The sequence below is a fragment of the Sceloporus undulatus genome, chromosome 4 (genome assembly GCF_019175285.1).
Source record: "Sceloporus undulatus isolate JIND9_A2432 ecotype Alabama chromosome 4, SceUnd_v1.1, whole genome shotgun sequence".
Lineage (NCBI taxonomy): Eukaryota > Metazoa > Chordata > Lepidosauria > Squamata > Phrynosomatidae > Sceloporus > Sceloporus undulatus.
Genome location: NC_056525.1, coordinates 28,701,910 through 28,721,805, shown reverse-complemented (window position 1 = coordinate 28,721,805; position 19,896 = coordinate 28,701,910). Strand labels below are relative to the sequence as shown.

The 19,896-nt window shown below is 39.9% G+C and overlaps 1 protein-coding gene across 2 annotated transcripts in view; it reads right to left on the bottom strand.

Annotated features, from left to right (window-relative positions):
- Positions 1-17,173: 17,173 nt before the first annotated feature.
- PREX1 (phosphatidylinositol-3,4,5-trisphosphate dependent Rac exchange factor 1) overlaps positions 17,174-19,896 on the bottom strand; it is a 323,175-nt gene continuing 320,452 nt past the window's right edge. Inside the window, exon 41 of one of the 2 annotated variants that reach the window (XM_042464631.1) lies at positions 17,174-18,948. In XM_042464631.1, coding sequence (XP_042320565.1) covers positions 18,906-18,948 — 43 coding nt within the window. In that variant the 3' untranslated portion in view covers positions 17,174-18,905. The remainder of the gene's footprint in view (positions 18,949-19,896) is intronic. The other variant, XM_042464630.1, reaches the window with a different exon arrangement.

Below are 19,896 nucleotides of genomic sequence, written 5' to 3'. Positions count from 1 at the left end.
TGAACCTGCCAGAACTCTAAGATCTTCAGAGGAAGGTTTTTTCTCATTTCCACCACCATCACAGGCTTGCTTGATGAGGACATGAGAGAGAGCTTTCTCAGTGGCTCCTTCCACTCTTTGGAACCCCATCTTATGGATAACTAGACTGGCCCACTCCCTGCAGGCCATTCACGAGTAGGCAAACACTTTTCCCTTCAAGCAGGCTTCTAATATCTAATTGTACCCAGAGAAGTTTCTTATTGGAGTATTGCTGTTGTATGCTTGCAATGGTTTTATATTTTTGACTTGTTATATTAATGTGATTTTCTGTTTTTAAAATTGTACTGTTTTTAGAGTATATTTTGGCAGCTGCCTTGGGTCCAATTTAAGAGAAAGGTGGCATATTAAATAAATAAATAAATCTTGCCTCCCTACTTACTGCAATGAGCCAGGTGCTTCAGACCTTGGAGTTGCCATGATGGCTGGAAGATTCTGGGAGTTCTCAAAACAACAACAATCCAACAAAACACAACAGTATAATATGCTGCCTCACAGTGCAATGGAGTCTCCTCTGAAACAGAGGTTGAATGGCCATCTATCAGGAGTGCTTTGACTGTGTATCTCTTTCAACTTCATATGATTTTATGAATTATATGTTACTGTTTTAAATTATATATTTTTATAAAAAAAAACATTTGTATCCCACCCTCACATCCTATGATAAAGGATGCCATATGAATATTGTGATAAATAAAAGTTAATGTACAATTTGTGTAATCTGAATCATTTGAATGGTAGCCTACCCATGGTGGGCATACATTTCTAGGGCTTAATTTAATTTTAAAGCTCTGTCTGCTCCATGTTTCCCTATGGATTCTACACAAAAGTTTTAAATAAAAATATATTGTGTAGTATACATAGTGGACTGTTAGGGGACAGGCTTCTTGGACTTCAAGCTAAAAACAAAAATGGGAAAAAAAACTATAAAAACAGAGCAGTTATGGATCTCCCACAGCAAGGGGAGCAAACAAAAGGAGGAATCATCTCTTCTCTAAATGCTGGCTAGGACTTGTTTTATTTATTTTTTTATTTTTGATGGAGCACCTCCTCACATCAGTCAGCTTTTAACCTAGCTCCTAACCTAAATGTGTTATTGTTGTCATTCTAGGTTCAAAAGATAGAGGTTCATGTGGTCTCCAAGGCACTGCAAAAATAACCCTATTGCTAACACTTTTGCACCCTCAAATATCCCCCCTTCCCCAATAACCTGTTCCTGTGAGCAATATTTTCTTAAGAAATGCTAAATAAAGTTGCCTGGAATCAACAAGTCTGCAGAAAGCTTTAAAAGCAAGAAAATAAGCTGAGGAGAAAACACTATATTTGTGCCAACCAAATTAAATTGTTGCACTTGACAACAAAAGCCTAGTGGGAATCAATAACTAAGCAGAGAACAGTATTAAGTGTACACGTACCAAATTGGAAAGTTTTTCTTTTCTTTTTCTTTATAAGCCATTTGAAAACAGACATGTATACTTTAATAGAATTTTTCAAAGAATAGAAACGGAAACTAATCCTTCATTCACAGTTGCATAGAGCACGCAAATACGTACAAGTTGTCTTTTTATTCTTCCATATCCTGATGATAAGAGATGAAGAAAGGTGCTGCCTAGGCCAATTCCATTCTGTTAAGACTGTGCACCAGAATTTAGGTTTACACACAGGACTGTTTAATTCCACTTTTTTCTTTAAAACAAAAACAAAAAAAATTAACAAATTACACTTGCTTTTCAGATGTAAACTGGGACATGTGTGGCCACGCAACATCAACGTGTGGTCAAAAGGGCAAAAGTTATTAATGAGGAAGAATACATAAGCTAGGAGAGGGTGCAGCAGTCTGATTTTGCTTGAGGGCAAAATCTAGCTCCCTCTTGTCTGCAAATTAGTGCAAACCCGTTTGCACATTTAATTCCATTTGAGCAACTGAAAAAAGCCAGTGATAAAGGAGGAAAATGAGAAGGGTAGAGAGAAATTGTAAAAACAGCTGAAAAAGTGTAACAGCACATGATTAATTAGGAGTATCCCTGCTAAAGTTGGAGGGAATTGATTACAGCAGTCTTAGCTTTGCATTTGACATAGCTTAAAGATTTTGAGTGTTGGACTATGACTGTGGAGGCCAGGGTTCGAATCCTCACTCAGATATGTAAACCCATTAGATGATCCTGGCCAAGTCACACTCTCTGAGACTCAGAGGATGACAATGGCAAATCAACTTCCTCTGAAGATACATGCCAAGAAACCCCTGTGATAAGTTCACCTTAGGGTCACTATAAATCAGAAATGGTTTGAAGGCCTGGAACAACAAGGACCAGATCCTGGGAGTGACAACTTACAGGAAAGGTTCAAAGACTTGTATTAGTCAGTATGAGACTAGCTGAAAGAAAGAAGCTGGTAGCATGAGGTTTCGTAGACTTGAGCCTACTTCCTAAGATGCATTTTTGGAATAGAGTACCTATAAATATTTCATCGGGGAGAAGACTAATAAAAGTGAAGGAATATCGCTAATGAAAGAGAGATTACCATGCAAAAGGATTTGTAGTGAAGAGGATGGCCAGGCTATGGCATAGCCTGGCTACAGCAAAGCTAAGCATGGCTTCAGTCAAAAACCATCATGACTATACAGACCAGCTCTTAAAGTAAAGGAATTCCCAACACTTTTGAAAAGAGAGAAAGCAGCTAGGTAAACCACAGACAAAGCCTCACACATTTTACTACTGTTACAGTTTACCAAGTACAGTACATTCTGCTACTTCTGCTTTCCAAGAGATTAGATAATCAAGATAATCAAGGTAAAAGATTCTTGTTAGTCCAGGATTTTTCTGATCAGGTTTTCTCAACATTCAAAAAACATGTTTTTGACAAACATTTTGTGTGTGACTGTAAAAAAAACACAACTTTGGTGCTTTACAGACCGCCCAAAAGGGCGGTCTGAAAAGCGCCTTCATTTGCTGCGCGGAAGAGCCTCAGCGGCCAAACCGCACGATACCTCCGAGCAGCAAAAAGAAGCCAAAAAAGCGGCTTTTTTGCGACGCAGTAATGACACCGCAAGGCACAAATGGCTCATTTGCAGCGTCATTACTGCACCACGACATGGGGATGCTAAGCTTCCGCTATGTCAAGATGGCGGTGCCCATGTAAAATGGGCGCCGCCATTTTGTACGCACTAGGCGGGTACTAGGGTTAGGGGCATCCGGAAAGGACACCCCTTCCTAACCCTAGTACATGCGGAACGGGCCTTTAATACACACAGTGTTGCTGTTCACTGATGACTTTGCTTTTTTCAATTTATATAATTTTATGTGCACTCATAACCTCCAACATTTTGAAGATGAAAACTGGAATATGTGTGGCCATGCAACATTAGAAAGTGGTCAAGATGAAAGAAGTAATTAATGAGGATGAACGCACAAGCTAGGAAAGGCTGAAGCAGGTTTCTTTTGTATGAGTCTACAAGGAAGGGCAAGACTCTACCTCTCCTCTCCTCTCCTCTCCCTTCTGCTGAGTTCATTGAGTGTGAACAATTTTTCACTTTGAACTCAGTTTGCAACAATTGAAGTACACTAAAGATGAAGGAGTAAGGTGTGGGGAGGAAATGAAGTGGGACATTGCCAAAGCAGCTGAAAAAGTGGACCAGCAGCAGATTAATCAGGACTGTCCTACCAAATGGAATAGCTGTAAGGAATGTGTACCATTTGTCTATAGTTCTATAGTTTTAAAGTTATTTTAATGGGATAAATTGTCTATTTACTATATTTTATATTTTGTGATTTAAGATTGTATGCCATTGGCAAGTTTTATATTGTTCTGATCACTCTGTAAAGTGCCAAGAAGAAGAAGAAGAAGAAGGAGGAGGAGGAGGAGGAGGAGGAGGAGGAGGAGGAGGAGGCGGCATGCAAGGTCTATCTGCTAATTTTACATTGCTTTTGAACATGCCTCCTCCGCCATCCCTAGAAGGATGCAACCTGTTCATAATTTGTGGGTGGAACATTGTTCATAAAAGCTCTCTATATACCTGCAGGCCAAATTAAGACACAGAAAGTCCCTTAAGTATGTCATGTTTAAGCATACTCATAGCATTATTCATAAACATGTATCCTTTTAATAGTTATATAAACTATAAATTTAGTAAACAGCATCAAGAACAACAATATATATAGACACCAACCATCATCTAAGGCTTCAAATTGTAGGTTAGGCCCAGTACAGACTGGTGTTATGTGCCGGCCTGGGGCCGATTTTAGGGCTTGGGAGGGCAGAGCGTCTGCATGCTCCCGAGCCCTACTGGGCTGTCTGGGCGCCATTTGGCATGAGCATTCACATGGCACACACACCAATGATGTGCCTCGTGTGCCGCGTCCAAACGGCACACAAGGGATATCACCACGCCACTCCAGAGCGCTAATGATGCCTCAGCAGCAGCGGAGGAAGGAGTCGTGTTTCGTGGCTCCTTTTTCTGGGCACATCGTTGCTGCGACATGTGGTCATTGTGGCAACAATCTGCAGGAGAAAGGGGCAGCATCTCGCCACTCATTTCTGCCCATCTATATCCCCCTTACTTAGCTTGTGCCTAAAGCTGGTACTATGAATGCAATTTTATCCATAGTTTCTGTTTTCAGACCAACTTCAGTCATCCCTGTTTTCAATCTCAAGAATGTATTTGTTGAGGAACAACAGGCAACTAAGAGCAACAGAGAAAGTGCCCTTAAAGAAGAAACAAGAAAAGAGAACTGTTGTGTGGAAATATGATGTCCATAATATAGGGCTGTCATCACCCCTCTGAAAACATTAATTATCATGTTAAAAAAGAGGTAATAAGCTCTAGTGGTCCCATTTCCAACTCCATATTTATTACGACATGAAAACGCAATACAGACAAAGCCATAGAAACCAAGTTTCCCCAGCTGGTGCCCTCCATACAATTTGGACTCCAGTCCCCCATAATCTGTGACCTTATATTGTGTTGGCAATGGCTGGTGAGACTTGTGTTCAAAACATTTAGAGGGCACCAGGCTGGGAATTGAAGTTCGGAACTATGGTTTGGAGGATAATAAATTTGTTGGGAATATGTGGGCTTGACTTTTCCCTCTTATTATTTTAGATTTATATTTAGAGCTAATCCATGTTTGCTGATCAAGACATCACCACAAACTATTCCAGCACAATGTGAAGCTGTGCACCAGAAAGAAAGGAAGGATACAACAAAGAAAGTAAGTAGGTGTGAGTGTGTAGAGCCCAGGCATTGTTTATAAGTCTCCCAGCGAAACCATGTCTTGAACCACAGAAATAATATGGCAGTTACAATCCCTTCCATGTCATATCTGTGTAATGCAATGAGACAGTGTGTAACGGCACTGTCAAAATATTTGCCAAGTAAAATTGTCAGGTTAAAAAAAAAAATCAACCTGTAACCCACTGTTTTTACATACAGTTCCAGTTCCCTTTAAATCCGTTTTTTATGTTAATATTCATTTCTACAATAAGACCTCAATGATGTTGTAGTGGGTCCCATATTCTGAGTAAGATCCTTCCTCTTTACTACTGTAACTCCTGCTTGAGTGGAGAGCACTGGCTGGTGGTGGGGGGGGGGGGGGGCAAAGCAAGTGCATGCTGAGTATCTTGTACTTCTGCCTAAACAGACAGAGATAGCAAAGAGGCACAGGACAGGTTGTGAGACTCAATAGGCACCCAGCAGGTGTGCAGCTATAGCAGGAGGCAAAAATGGGGACATTTGCTCCTCAAATAAGACATCTATCCCAATGACATTTTTCTTTTTCTTTTCCTGTCTTGGTTCCCCCAATTCCCACTTACTAAGCAGCAGCCATTGTGATCAGTGAAGGTCACTTCCCTTGTCAGCCAGGAAGAAAGTAATCTACAGTCCCATTCCACCCATGAGTGAATTGGGGTGCCAAAGGCAAAAACAAGTCCCCCCTCATGCTGGAAACCACTTGCATGAGCACTTATAAAACCATCAGCTAGCTGCTTCCCAAATGACAGAAGAACAGGCCCCACTGATTACATTGGCTGCTGCCTTCTACATGGGAAAGGAGGGATTTTTGTGGTTTATATGTATCCCCCACTGAGTGACCTTGGGCAACTCACATGCTCTCAGCCTCAGAGGAAGTCAATGGCAAATCTCCTCTGAACAAATCTTGCCAAGGAAACCTAATAATAGGGCTACCATAAATTGGAAATGACTTGAAGGCACACAACAACAACAACAACAACAACAACAACCTAGGGAGTATGTAGGGATCATGAATATGAAACAAGCACAAATGCATAACTCTAGGCTACGTATTCATAATTGCTCAACAGGATTCTAGCCAGATGCCCGGTACAGACAGGCCAAAAGCGGTGTGGCAGTGCTGATACTAGGGTTCGGGAGCATGTAGGAACGGCATGCCCCCAAACCCTAGGACGTATGGGCGCTGCCATGACTGCACAACCTCACCCACATGGGACACACGCCCATGATGCAAGCGCTATGCAGTGTCCGTATGTTGCTCTGCTGCCCTTGCGTCACTGATGCACGACAATGTGCTAATGGCACACTCATGACATTGGGTGCATGCTCCGAAAAGAAACCAGTTTTTCCAGGTTCTATTAGGTGCGGAGGGACGCCATGCGATTTGGCTGCTGAGGCATCCCTCAGGAGCAGAAAGGGGTGTACCTTTCAGGGCAGTCTGTACAGTCCCATAGTCTTAGTGGATTCTTTGCAGAGAAAGAATTTTGACCAGGAACTCTCTGCCATAAGATGTAGTGATGGCTATTACCTGAAATGACTTTAAACCATAATTAGATGAATTTGTGGAGGATAAGCATATTGATAGTACTAACTGAATGGTACTTCAGATTCAGAATAACCTGGAATGCCAGTTGCTGAGGAACTACAACTGTGGACCTCTTGTCATCATGTTCTGTTTGTTGGTTTTCTAAGAGGCAACTGGTCAACCACTCTGAGGAACAAAATATTGAGCCAGATGGGCTATGCTTTTGACCCAAGACTCATTCATTTCCCTGAGGACCCAAAACCTCCATACCACCCAAAATGTCTGGATATGACCCACAATGCAGAAAAATGAAGGCTAGAAGTGATATCACATTTTAGTTCACCCATAATATGATGACACAGCTGAAAAAGGGTGGTCACAGAGGGAGGTGGGGGATTGCCCCCCCCCCCCATCGGCATCATGGTCTGCCTCTGATCTAGATCTTTCCATCCTTTTCTCTAAGTGATAAAACAATCTTTAAAAAAGAAAGAAAGAAAGAAAGAAAGAAAGAAAGAAAGAAAAGAAAAGAAGCTAAAACAACATAATGAACAACCCCTTATCCCCATCCTACACAGTCATCTCATCAGTAACATGAAGTAGTCTGGACATTCTCCATGTGCCTCTACCAAATGTCAGCTGCAAAAATTGCATGCTTTGGGCACTGATTTGAGAAATGCTGACATGCTGCACAGATGAGTAGCACCATCTTCTGGTCATTCTGATAAAATGTGCCTCCAATTTTTTTCAATTTATGGCAACCCTAAGGTGAATAAATCATAGGTTGTTATTTTTTTCAAGATTTGTTCAGAAGAGATTCTAAAGGTTTGTTTTTACCTACCTTGGAGGCTGTGAGCGTGTGATTTGCCAAGGGCACCCAATGCGTTTCTATGGCTGGGCAAAGATTCAAACCCTGTTCCCCAAAATCATAATTCTGCACTCCAAATGTTACACTAGACTGGCTCCCTCTGATTTATCCTGTTCTATCCTATTGTTCTATTCTATTTTATTTTGAACTATTCTATCCCACCCTATTCTGTGCTATTTCTTTTTATGCACGACTTGCAAAAGAAAAAAAAAGGAAAAAAAGGCTAAGTCATGTTGACAGTAAGGCAATTAAGTCCATGTTGTGATAATTACCTTTATCAGCCAGCTACTTTGGCCTTTGAAAAACACCCATTTCTTCATCAGGTGAAAAAAATTTTTTTTAAAAAAAGTATGGCTATATAAATAAAGTATTACCACAATAGGGACTTTGCTCTTTTAAAATGTTGGTCCAGTCTGAATTCATGTTGTTGTTGTTGTGTACCTTCATGTCATTTCCAGTTTATGGTGACCCTAAAGCAACCCTCTCATGGGAAGTGGCCAAACTACGACAGCTTCCGTTTTATCATCTTGGCTTAATTTGTTTCTCTTTTTGGTCATCCACAATATCTTCAACACTCTTCTCAAATGAGTTGATCTTCTTTCTGTCTGCTTTCTTCACTGTCCAGCTCTCATATGCATACACGGTGAGGGGGAATACAATGGCTTGGATGATTTTAACTTTTGTGTTTACTTACATATCTTTATACTTTAGTATCTTGTCTAGTTCTTTCATAGCTGCCCTCCCAATTCCTAATCTTCTGATTTCTTGACTGCAGTCACCATTCTTATCAATGTTTGATCCAAGGTAGTGTATGGGAAACCTTTAACTATTTCGGTATCCTTGTTATCTGAGTTGAATTTATGTAAATCCTTTGTGGTCATTATTTTTGTTTGTGTTCAGCAGTAAACCTGCCTTTGTACTTTGTGCTTTGTAATCCTTAGTAATTGTTCCTAGTCTGTGATTTTTCCGCAAGGAGTATGGTGTCATCCACTTCTCTTGTTGATGTTCCTTCCTCCTATCTTCACTCCTTCTATGTCTAAGCCTGCTCATTGTATGATATTTTCTGTATACAGTACAAGTTGAACAAACAGGATGATAAAATGCAGCCTTGCCTGACCTCTTTACCAATTGGGAATAATATACATCTATAAATATAAATTATCATATGAGCATTTTATGCAAAATATGTCCCTTTTAGTTCTCTTCTTTACTGATTCATTTCCTATTTTCTGGTAATGCTTAAATCACTACCCAAATGTAGATATCAATATACAATCATAAATTATGGCAAATTACTGGTGAAATAATCAGATTGCTTACTTTTAAATCGATCATGAAATATGTTGTTCAAGAGGGAAGGGCTTTAAAACTTTCTCTTTGGGCATGGATCTTTATTTTTTAACTATTTTATCATCATTTTTTAAAAAATATCTAAGAAAAGTTCAGTGGAGAACTTTGTTGAAACAAACTGTTGATGCTTTTATCCAGGAAATTAAACCACAGTTCAGAGGCTTTAGCATAAGATTTCAGAATCTGCATTACTTTGCAAAAGTTAAAGGAAATCACACAAATTGATTAAAACATAAAAATGTTGGATTAAACCCATGCTTTATTTGGGGTTTTTGGCCCTACAGGTTTTCAGCATAGGACTTGATGAGGTGTTAGTGATGATGTGAGACTGTGTGTATGTGTGTGTGCACACACATCTCAGTGCTGGTGATGATGGTTGTAAGTACTGTGTGATAAATTTTGGAAGAGTAATTTACCCAGAATAGAAACTTTATTGAGTATCCCAGGAGGCAGAATTAAAGTGAGAAACCTGGAAAGTAGTGGAAGTCTATTGAGAGCCCAGTCCATTAATGTATAATACAACAATTTTGAAAACCACTGCCAACTGGAGTAGATGGAAAAGACATTACTTGCTAATGTTTGCTAGTATCAAGAGCCATTAGCAGAGCTCTTGGCCCCAATCCAGCACGGAAACACATACACAGAAGTCAGATTGCTCCAAAAAGGGTTTAAGCATGTGTGGTTGAATTGCAACACACACACACATATGTTCTTGGCTTGAAAAGGGAAATAATTTCTAGCTAGTGTAAATCATCCCAATATATTCCCATCTAATCCCTAGAATTAGGGATTAGGGTTGACAGCCAGCATGATATAATGGTTTGACTGTTGGATTATGACTCTGGAGCCACTGGGTGACCTTGGGCAAGTCACACACACTCAGCCCCAGAAAATCCCATGACAGGTGTACCTCAGGGTTGCCATAAATTAGAAACAACTTGAACACAGCACACAACAACAACAACCCTTAGGATCCCATTCAAAATTTCTTACTAGATGCTTCATCCAAGTGAAATTGGATATTCGCACACCAGTTGTGGAATGATACTTGCGCCCCACAATAAAATTGACTTGGGATCACTGCCCGCCTATAAGGGATAGATGCTTTTAAAATTCTCTCAAGCCTTTCAAACCTAAGATGCTATCTGAATCTGCTGTTTCTCTAGCGCAGTACAAATCGCCTGCAAAAGGTGGGCAGTACCACTGCTCAGCAAAAAAGGAGTGCACAGAAACAGCTCCACAAGCACTATAGGATGGCACGGTGACATCACAGCTGAACCGCAACATTTGGATACGGCGCAGCTGTGACATCACCGATGCGTGTGACATGTGGGCAGGGCCATGCAATCATGGCAGTCCCCACATGTACTTGGGCTCGGTAGTGTGCAGTTGGTGCATGCTACTGAGCCCTAGTTTTGGCCCCAGGCCAGCGCAAAGTGCAAAGCCTCTGTTTTCAAATCCAAGCAATAAAATTGCAAGCAATTTTATGCTGCAAATGACTGTTTTATGGCTGTTGTATTTTAAAATTGTGTTTTTGAGCTGCCCCCAAAACAATATTGCTTGGTGACTTGTTTGCCATAAACAAACAAGGCAACAAAGCTATGTGTCTTTGGTTTTGTGGGTGTGTATCTCACTGTGACTAGCGAAACACCAGAATGAACCCTTTTTAACAGCTCCTCTGATTAATTTTAAGGCCCATAAACTATCTAGAAGGAACAGCTTTGCAGCGTGTCTCACAAAATAATTGCAACAGTTTGGCGTGACTGAAGAACAATAATTTACTAACTCAGCTGAATCTATCACAGCCATGGTTAGGCTTTCCAAAATTCCTGAAGAGACACCTTATATTGCTAAAACAAATGTGTGGGAGATCTCTCTGGGGAAAGACCCACTCTCTTTTTTCATGTAATATCACTTCTTCAGACAATTATAAGAAACAATTCTACACCAATCTGAGCAGAGAAGAAAAACCCAGGTAGGCAAGCAACACAAGTAGTTCCTTGGACAATAAGATGATTAGATGTGCTACAGATGGTCTATCTGTAATATATTACAAAAAAAATAAAAAGTAAAAACTGAAGATGAGTTAATTCAACCACTTAAAATATTATCAAATGGAGTATTAGGGAAATGACAGATGCCAAATTCTTGAGAAATACTTCACAAAAGCTGCATCCGCATTGCAGAAATATTCCGGGTTGACAGCACTTTAACTGCCATGGCTCAGTGCTATGGAATTCTGGAAACTGTAGTTTGTTGTGGCACCAGACCTTTAAAGTGGTGTCAAACTGGACTATTTCTACAGGGTAGATGCAGCCAAGCAAGCTAAAGATGACATTAGCAAGGAATTATAGACCTACTTCATTACTAAACAATGACGACAAGATATTCACTATTTTGGCAACTAGACTGAAGAAACATGTCTCAAAATATGCATAAGGATCAGAGTGGATTTTTGCCAAAAAGACAACTAAGGAGTAATGTAAGAATGGTTATTAATATTATGGAATATTCAGAATGTCATAATGATAAAAAGGCTGTTTATCTTTTTAGATGCAGAGAAAGCTTTGATAATATCTCTTGGAATTGTTTATTGGAAAGAATAGTGGCTTTGCCAGTTCCTTCCTCAAAACTATATCCTACAGCACCTGGTACCTATTGGTGGTCTCCCATTTAAGTACTAAGCAGGGCTGACCTTGCTTAGATTTTAGCAGGCCTTCCAAGACAGTAAAATACATAGCCAGTGCAGCAAAATGGCTTGGTGCAGTTCAAAAACTCATAGTTTCTTGCACCACACTTTCACTTGTCCTAAGAACTTCTCACTGTTGAGGTACATTTGCAAGCGTTCTACACGCCTAGTTTTTTGTGGGTTTTTCAGGCTACATACCCTTAACGTGGCAAGTGATATAGCTGCATCAAATTGTTTTTAATTACTGGAAAATTAAAATGAGCCACTCATATGAGCAGTTGTGTAAGTAATTTGAAGCTAATTAAATAATTATGGTTCCCTCTGTTCACTGGTCTTGGCATGCTTTTAAAGCACATTTCATTTTAAGTGGCATCAAGAAATAACTCAAGCATTTTAGCAATTACTTGTATGCTCTCTCTCTCTCTCTCTCTCTCTATATATATATATATATAGTGTGTTGTGTTATATATATATATATATATATATAGGTTAGTATGCGAGTTTGAGTTGAAAGAGTTGATAAATGTTCTTCCATACATGCCTTTTAAAAACCCCAAACCAGAATAAAAAGCCAGAATGGAATTAAAAGGCTGTCGTAGGACTAAAGATGCATTGGCACTGCAGAAATAATGGTTTGACATTGCTTCCACTGCCATGGCTTAATGTTATGGAATTCTGGGACCTGTAGCTGTGTGAGCACATTAGCCTTCCCTGTCAAAAAGCTGGTGCCATAATAAACTACAAATCCCAGGATTCCATAGCACTGAGCCATGCCAGTGAAAGTGCTGTCAAACTGCATTATTTCTGCAGTGCAGATGCAACACTTGGTGCAGAAACCATACTTGCTTATTCAAATCACTTTTTTGTGGTTGTTATTCTGGATCAAGAACACTAGAGGTCTTGATTGTAACAGAAATCATGGGAACAATCTATTTGTAACATTCTATATTTAGTTGAAGAGTTAGTTGAAACTTTAATCTGCGTTTTGGTCTTTTCTTTGAGATGAATGGGATTGTTATTGTGTGCCATCAAGTCATTTCTGATTTAGGATGACCCTAAGATGATCTTGCTAAGATGCGGTTTTCTTAGCAAGAATTGTTTAGTAGGTTGTTGGGTTTCTTGCTTTTTGGTTTTTTGCCTGAGGCTGAGTTAGTGTGACTTGCCCAAAGTCCCCCAGTGGGCTTCCATGACTGAGCAGGGATTTAAATCCTGATCTCCAGAGTCATAGTTCAGTGCTCAAACTACTACACCATTCTGGCTTTCAAGGGTGATAGTAGAAGCAAGGACATCATATGCCTATCTAGCCCTGTTTAGGGCATGATGCCTCTTGGTAGAATAAGCACAAGAGGGGAGTGTATTAGCCCATGTACCTCTTACCATTTCCATGGCCTTCTACATGTGAAGGGCAATTTTTCAAAGGACTTTTTCACACAGAGGGACTGTATCACCATCCCTAAAGAAGAAGCAAGTGGGGCCAATGCGAAAATGCACAAAGTTACGTAGTAGTTCATCACATTCAGACAAACCCAGCGTCCATCCAAAAGAGAAAGCAGTGCAAATGCAAATGAAATCATCACGAATACGTACCCATTGGCTTCTTCAGTGAGAATTAGTGTGTATGCACATGTGCAGGGAGGACAGGATTGCATCTGGAAAGTTTTATAATTCCGGACCCAAGGACACACACCCCGAATTAGAGGTGGACAGGAATAAGGAGGAGGCAGGAGGCATGCTCAGGCTCCTCATTTTTACCTCTCCCACCCCCTTTGATCTTTTCTCCAAAACAGCTGCTTTCTTCTCGGCAGCCAGGGAATACAGGAAGGAAAATTGCAACAACAAAGGATCATGGGAATTGTAGTCTGTTTCTAACGAGGAGAATCCCATGGCTGAACTAGAGATGCATTTCATACTAATGCAAATTCAAATTGACTGTGAATTCGCAGAGGAAAAGGATTTATAAATTCGATATCTTTCCAAATGCAGCTATTCCTGGGATGACTCATGATTGCGTTTGGATTGCCTTCCATTTGCGTTTGGCGTTTGATATTCTTTTGCAAAATTATATGAAATACCATGGATGACCCCGGATTTACCTTCAGTAAATTTTTAACCTTCCAATTTTCCCCATGTGATAAAGTCCAAAGAGTAAATGGAGCTTCTCCCTGGGGGAACTATCCACTTGAGTTTAAACTTTGATTGTACATGGGCAGCCTCTCTCCATAAATATAGGATGCTCCTCTTTCAAAGGCATCAACTGTGCACATAGGATGACAGAAGGGTTGATGGAAATGTGTGGTTAGCAAACCTCTGGTGTTTTTGTTTTTCTTTCATTCTACCGAGGTACATACAGCCTGGAAGGGGCTTCTTCTAACAAGTAGGCTCTGCTGGACAACTCACCTGAACTGGCTCCACATTATTATTATTTATTATTAAGCTTTATTTATGAAGCGCTGTAAATTTACACAGCGCTGTACATGCAATCTTTTTAGTTAGACGGTTCCCTGCCCTCAGGCTTACAATCTAAAAAGACATGACACAGAAGGAGAAGGGAGTGGTGACATGTTGCTTTGCTGTGATTATAAATACTTGCAAATCTGATGGGAATGGGGATCAAAAATAAAGCTTATGTTCTCAGCGGTGCAACCTCAGACCAAATATCAGATTCAGCACAATATTCTGGAGAGCTGAGAAATTACTGAGCCAATGAAGCACAGCTGGTTTTTAATGCATTAGATCTGTTTTCAACCACTGATACATTTCTATTGCTTTCTTCCACATGAGTTTCTAATGCCTCCCCCTCGCTCACATTAATTTTCCCCTCCCACACAGAAAGGCTTGGGTTTTGGCAGAGGATAGAAATATTAGTTTGTCTTCTCGTCATGCCCATAAACAGTAAGGGTGTGACACCATGAAGAAAAGAAAAAAAAAGACATTCTAAAATGGATTATTCTATTAACTCTCTTTTGATAGCAAAGGAACATCTGTTTGAGAGCTAATCAGGAAAAAAAAAACACTTTATATCCATTTGTCATATCACTTTTGTAGGAATAGCTAGTTCTGAAGAGGAATTGGTGGCCGTTGCAATGAACCTTGGGATAATTACACGGATTACATATTAATGGAGTGAAATGGGTTAAATACCATGCATGGATTTATCTTATCATAGGACACATATACAACAACTAAGAATCCATTCCATTAGCAGAGCAATGGGAAATAACAGAATGCTACTGGATACGTCTTCCCAAAGACCTTGTACTTTGGAAATACATAGTACAACAAAATGGTCCACTGCTATCAGTTGTTTTATAAATTTAAAAAATTATCACCGAGTCATTTCCGAAGATTAGCCAAGACAGTGCTAATGGGTTTTTTTGTAAGAAAATACCATACAACTTGTTCCTTGTAAAAGATAATTTCTCTTACTTGCAACATACTCAGAGGGACATGGGAGAGACAGGGAGTCTGAATAGCTAGTTTTTCAATGAGTTCTTGTTGTGTGCTTTCAAACTTTTCAGCAGGGATTAGAAACCTGGTCTCCTTATAGAATCATAGAATCATAGAGTTGGAAGAGACCACTAGGGCCATCCAGTCCAACCCCCTGCCATGCAGGAAATCCAAATCAAAGCATCCCTGACAGATGGCCATCCAGCCTCTGTTTAAAGACCTCCAAGGAAGGAGACTCTATCACCCTCCGAGGAAGGAGTGCATTCCACTGTCGAACAGCCCTAACTGTCAGGAAGTTCCTCCTAATGTTCAGGTGGAATCTCTTTTCCTGCAGCTTGCATCCATTGTTCCGGGTCCTGTTCTCTGGAGCAGCAGAAAACAAGCTTGCTCCCTCCTCAATATGACATCCTTTCAAATATTTAAACAGGGCTATCATATCACCTCTTAACCTTCTTTTCTCCAGGCTAAACATCCCCAGCTCCCTAAGTTGTTCCTCATAGGGCATGGTTTCCAGACCCTTCACCATTTTTGTCGCCCTCCTTTGGACACGCTCCAGTTTCTCAATGTCCTTTCTGAATTGTGGCGCTCAGAACTGGACACAATATTCTAGGTGGGGCCTGACCAAAGCAGAATACAGTGGCACTATTACTTCTCTTGATCTAGAGCCCCTTGATCCTTGAGCCCCAATTCAGCACTCAAACCACTACATCTCACTGGCACATTACCCAGGGATTTTTTCAGCTGCAGGTCATTCACATAATGAATACAAAAGCAGGACTAATGTTGAACATGGTGAGGCCTGGACAAAAATGCTCAAGAGGTGCTCAAAGGTAATGCAAAATAGAGCCTCATCTGGATATTAATCCTCTAGATGGGTTAAACATGCTTCAAAACAACAATGTTCAGAACAATAGTATCTTGGAGACATTATGATGACAGTAGCAAGTTCCACTTTTCCTACACAAATAATTCTCCACTTTGCGCTATTATAGGAGTGTTCACCAATACCCACCATGGTGTAGTGCCTGTTTGTTGTCTCTGATGACCCCACCACTGATATTCTATGACCCACTAGTTCTGTTGAATGAATGAGGATTACATTTTTCAAAACATCCAGGGATAGCCGTATTGGCCATTTTGCATAATTGGATTTTTTCAAAACATTCCCCAATGGTGAACACAATGGGCAGGAGGAATGTTGCTACTTATGGAGCTGGCCTGTCATCAGAAAATGGAATGGATACTTCAGGTGGTCACTTTAGGCAGCAGGGCATGGAGGACGTAGGGAGAAGCATCAAGACATTGCCTGCACTATGCCTAAAAAGCTTGTTTCCTCCAGGCAAAAAACATTGTTCTATGGCAGTTTTTAAGTAAGGTTAACCTCCCAGTCCTTCTAGCTTCTGTACATGTAATGCAAAAGATTGTTTTAAATTGTTTAAAGCAGGAAACTCAAAGTCCAGCATTCTGTTCATATGGAAGCCACCCACTGATGCCTATGGGAAATCCATAAACAGGACACGAGTGCAACAACTTCCTCCCAGTTGTGTTCCTACTAACTGGTATACAAAGGCATGATGTCTCCCCTCCCCCCCAACCACCATCTTGAGGGGGAGAGACGAGGCCTGGCCTGAAAAGACTAAGAGCCCTCCCTCCGACCACCATCTTGAGGGGGAGAGACGAGGCCTGCCCTGAAAAGACTAAGAGCCCTCCCCCCCGACCACCATCTTGAGGGGGAGAGACGAGGCCTGGCCTGGAAAGACTATTGGCCCTCCCCATATGATTAACATCTTCGAATATATTGCTGGCTTGGTTTAATGTTGATTTTATGTATACTGTGCACTGTTTTGCAAGTTTTAATTATCTATTGCAATTTTTATCTTGTATTGTATCGTCATTGCAATTGTTGTACACCGCTGTGATCAAATGGAATAGCGGTATATAAATAAATTTTATTATTATTATTATTATTATTATTATTATTATTATTATTATTATAACATTATAGGCATTCTACAGCTATTTTCATTGGCAAGTCTAAGGCTGCCATCTGCTGGCCATTTATTCCAGAACCACTCTATTGTGATTATACCCAAGCCAATGCTTCAAATATCCTGAGTTATCACATAGCATTTAAACTGCTGCCTTTCTTTTCCATGATTATTTAAATAATCTTTAAAAAATGTCTTTGTCAGATAGAGTCGGGAAAGAACATTTTCAATGTAAGACAAGAGAGAGAGAGAGGATTGGATTGTTAGGAAATGCTGGAGTTTATTAAATGCCCTAATTGAAGCCAAAAATCAAAATATTCCTCTTCCACATGTTAAATACAGAAGTCACCTGAAAGAACTTCTATATATGCCCAAGAATAAGCATTTCAGAGGAGACTATGGCTTTAGTCTCTTTTGATAAAGAAGACAATTTTTTCCATGTCCCTTATTATTATTTTTCCTTGAGGAACATGGATAAGTCATTTAAGGCACTCCAAAATAATGTTATTTCTGGCCTGAGATTGCTGATATTTTTCATTACATTGCAGCAGGCAATTTGGAAACAAACTACCTGTGCTTGCGATAATACTGATCAAACAGAAAACATTTCTAAAACTGGGGGAAATAAAGTACATTATATATACAACCACATTTTTATTTTAACTTACACCCCACTGTATTCTAATTCTTTAAAAAATAACACTTATTAAAGGCTACTTAAATACTGCAAGGTTTTAAATAACATTAACATTATTTTCAGTGAACAGAGAGCTACTATGCATCTGCCAGAAAATTGGCCCCATTTGGAACAAATACTTTTTTTCAGTCTTGTATAGATAACAACAGATTCTAACACAGATATTTCATTCCAGATAAATAAGTATAGTTCTGCCCTTATTTTTAAAAGTCTCATCTGTTCAAGTTGTTGGAACACAAATTGATGCTTCCTCTTTCATAATTTCTCTTCTCTTCTTTAAAAAAATTCCTTCATTGCTATCCTCTCCTGGAAAATATTACTGTATTTCCAGAATACATAATGGACCATTAGTTTAAAAAGTGTTAATTTCAAACCTTGAACTTTACAGTAAAAGTTAAAAAGAAAGTCTTTTAGAAAGTCCCATGGAATGTACACTCTGCAAAACAAAGTTTGGTTTATACTGCAATGAACTGGAAAACAGCTCCAGGACAAATCCTTTGAAGAAACTGGAGATGTGTGCTATTCATGATTTCAAAGTGCAAGTGGGTATGTATACATTGATTTTATAAAGAGTGTTTCTGAAGCTCTTATTCAAGGCAACTGGCCAACACTGTGTTGGAAACTGGATGAAATTCCAAAACACCAGGACAGGTAGATGTGCTTCACCATGAATTTGCTCTGCCATCAAAAAGTCAAAGTCCACCATGTGCAGCCATGAGTCCAGTTAATTCCTTATATTGTAGGGATTTACTCCCTGCTACAAAGTTCCTCATACTTCCTGTCATGGGGCAGAAAGCAATTTCTCAACACAAACCGAGAGGATTTGTTATTGAGAACTCCTGCAGCAAACCCAGAAATGATACCCATCCCCAGCTACATAATTCAGAAGGAGATGAGTGGAAAAGGCAATCTCTTCATGCACAGGATACCCAAGAAACAGACAACCCAGTGACCGCCTCTCTCTTCTGAACTCAGCACCACTGGCATAAGATAAGGTCAGTGCTCAGATAGCAACATATTTTGCTGAACACATCTATGGTTCAGAAAGAAATTTCCTTCACTTTTATAAATCTCCATCCGCAGGTGGCTGACACAGCCTGTAGATTCTGCAAAAGATTGATAACAAAAGTTGGTGTTAGGAAAGGAATGGTAGTAACAAGGAAATATAGGAAAGTGGTGAGAATTCTTTCAGATTATGTCCATAACAAGAATGGGTACATGAAAGACACCTGCAGTTGACCTACTGGATATTGTCATTAACCCTTCCTCTTTCTCATGAATGGTCCATGTTACAAATATATCAAGATGCCTCGTACTAAGAGACCAAGGGTCCGTCCAATCCAGTACTGTCTACTAGTCATTCAAATGACTGTAGTTCTCTATTGGTGGAAGTTAGAGGTCTTTCCTATGTTTTGGCTGGTGCTGGGATATATTGCATGCAACTCTGCCTCTATAGTATGGTCTCTTTCCACTACACTCCTAGTTGTGTTCCTAGTCAGTCTCTCTCTCTCTCTCTCTCACACACACACACACACACACACTGCAAATGGACCTGAAAAATCAAAATGGGTTGCATTGGCAGAAATTAACAAGACAAATGGAACGTTCTCAAGCCCTTGGGAACTAAAAAGGAATGTAACAAATAGGTTCACCCACTAAAATCCATTTTAACATATAGTATTTTAAAGTGTGGAAAAGAAATGATGAACCTATACAAATATGTTCCCATTGTTTTTGCAGATTTCTCCAATAATTCCTCCCAACTCCACCACCAAAATCAGAAAAAACTGACTCCTTTGTGTTAAAAACAAGATGGTTGAGGTGCCCCAAAAGGCATTTTCAAATGTGAAATTCCAGGAGGAAAACACTTTCAAAGGTGACATTCCAGGAGCATGAAATGGTCCTTGGTCCATTGAAAAGTGTGCCACCTAGTGATACTCCATAAGCAAAGCTAATTCATTAGTTTATGAATTTGCTTTGCTTATCTGCTGTTAGACTGGATATCCCAGAGTCTCAGCACTTTTTTAGCAGATAACAACATCCTGAAAGCCACA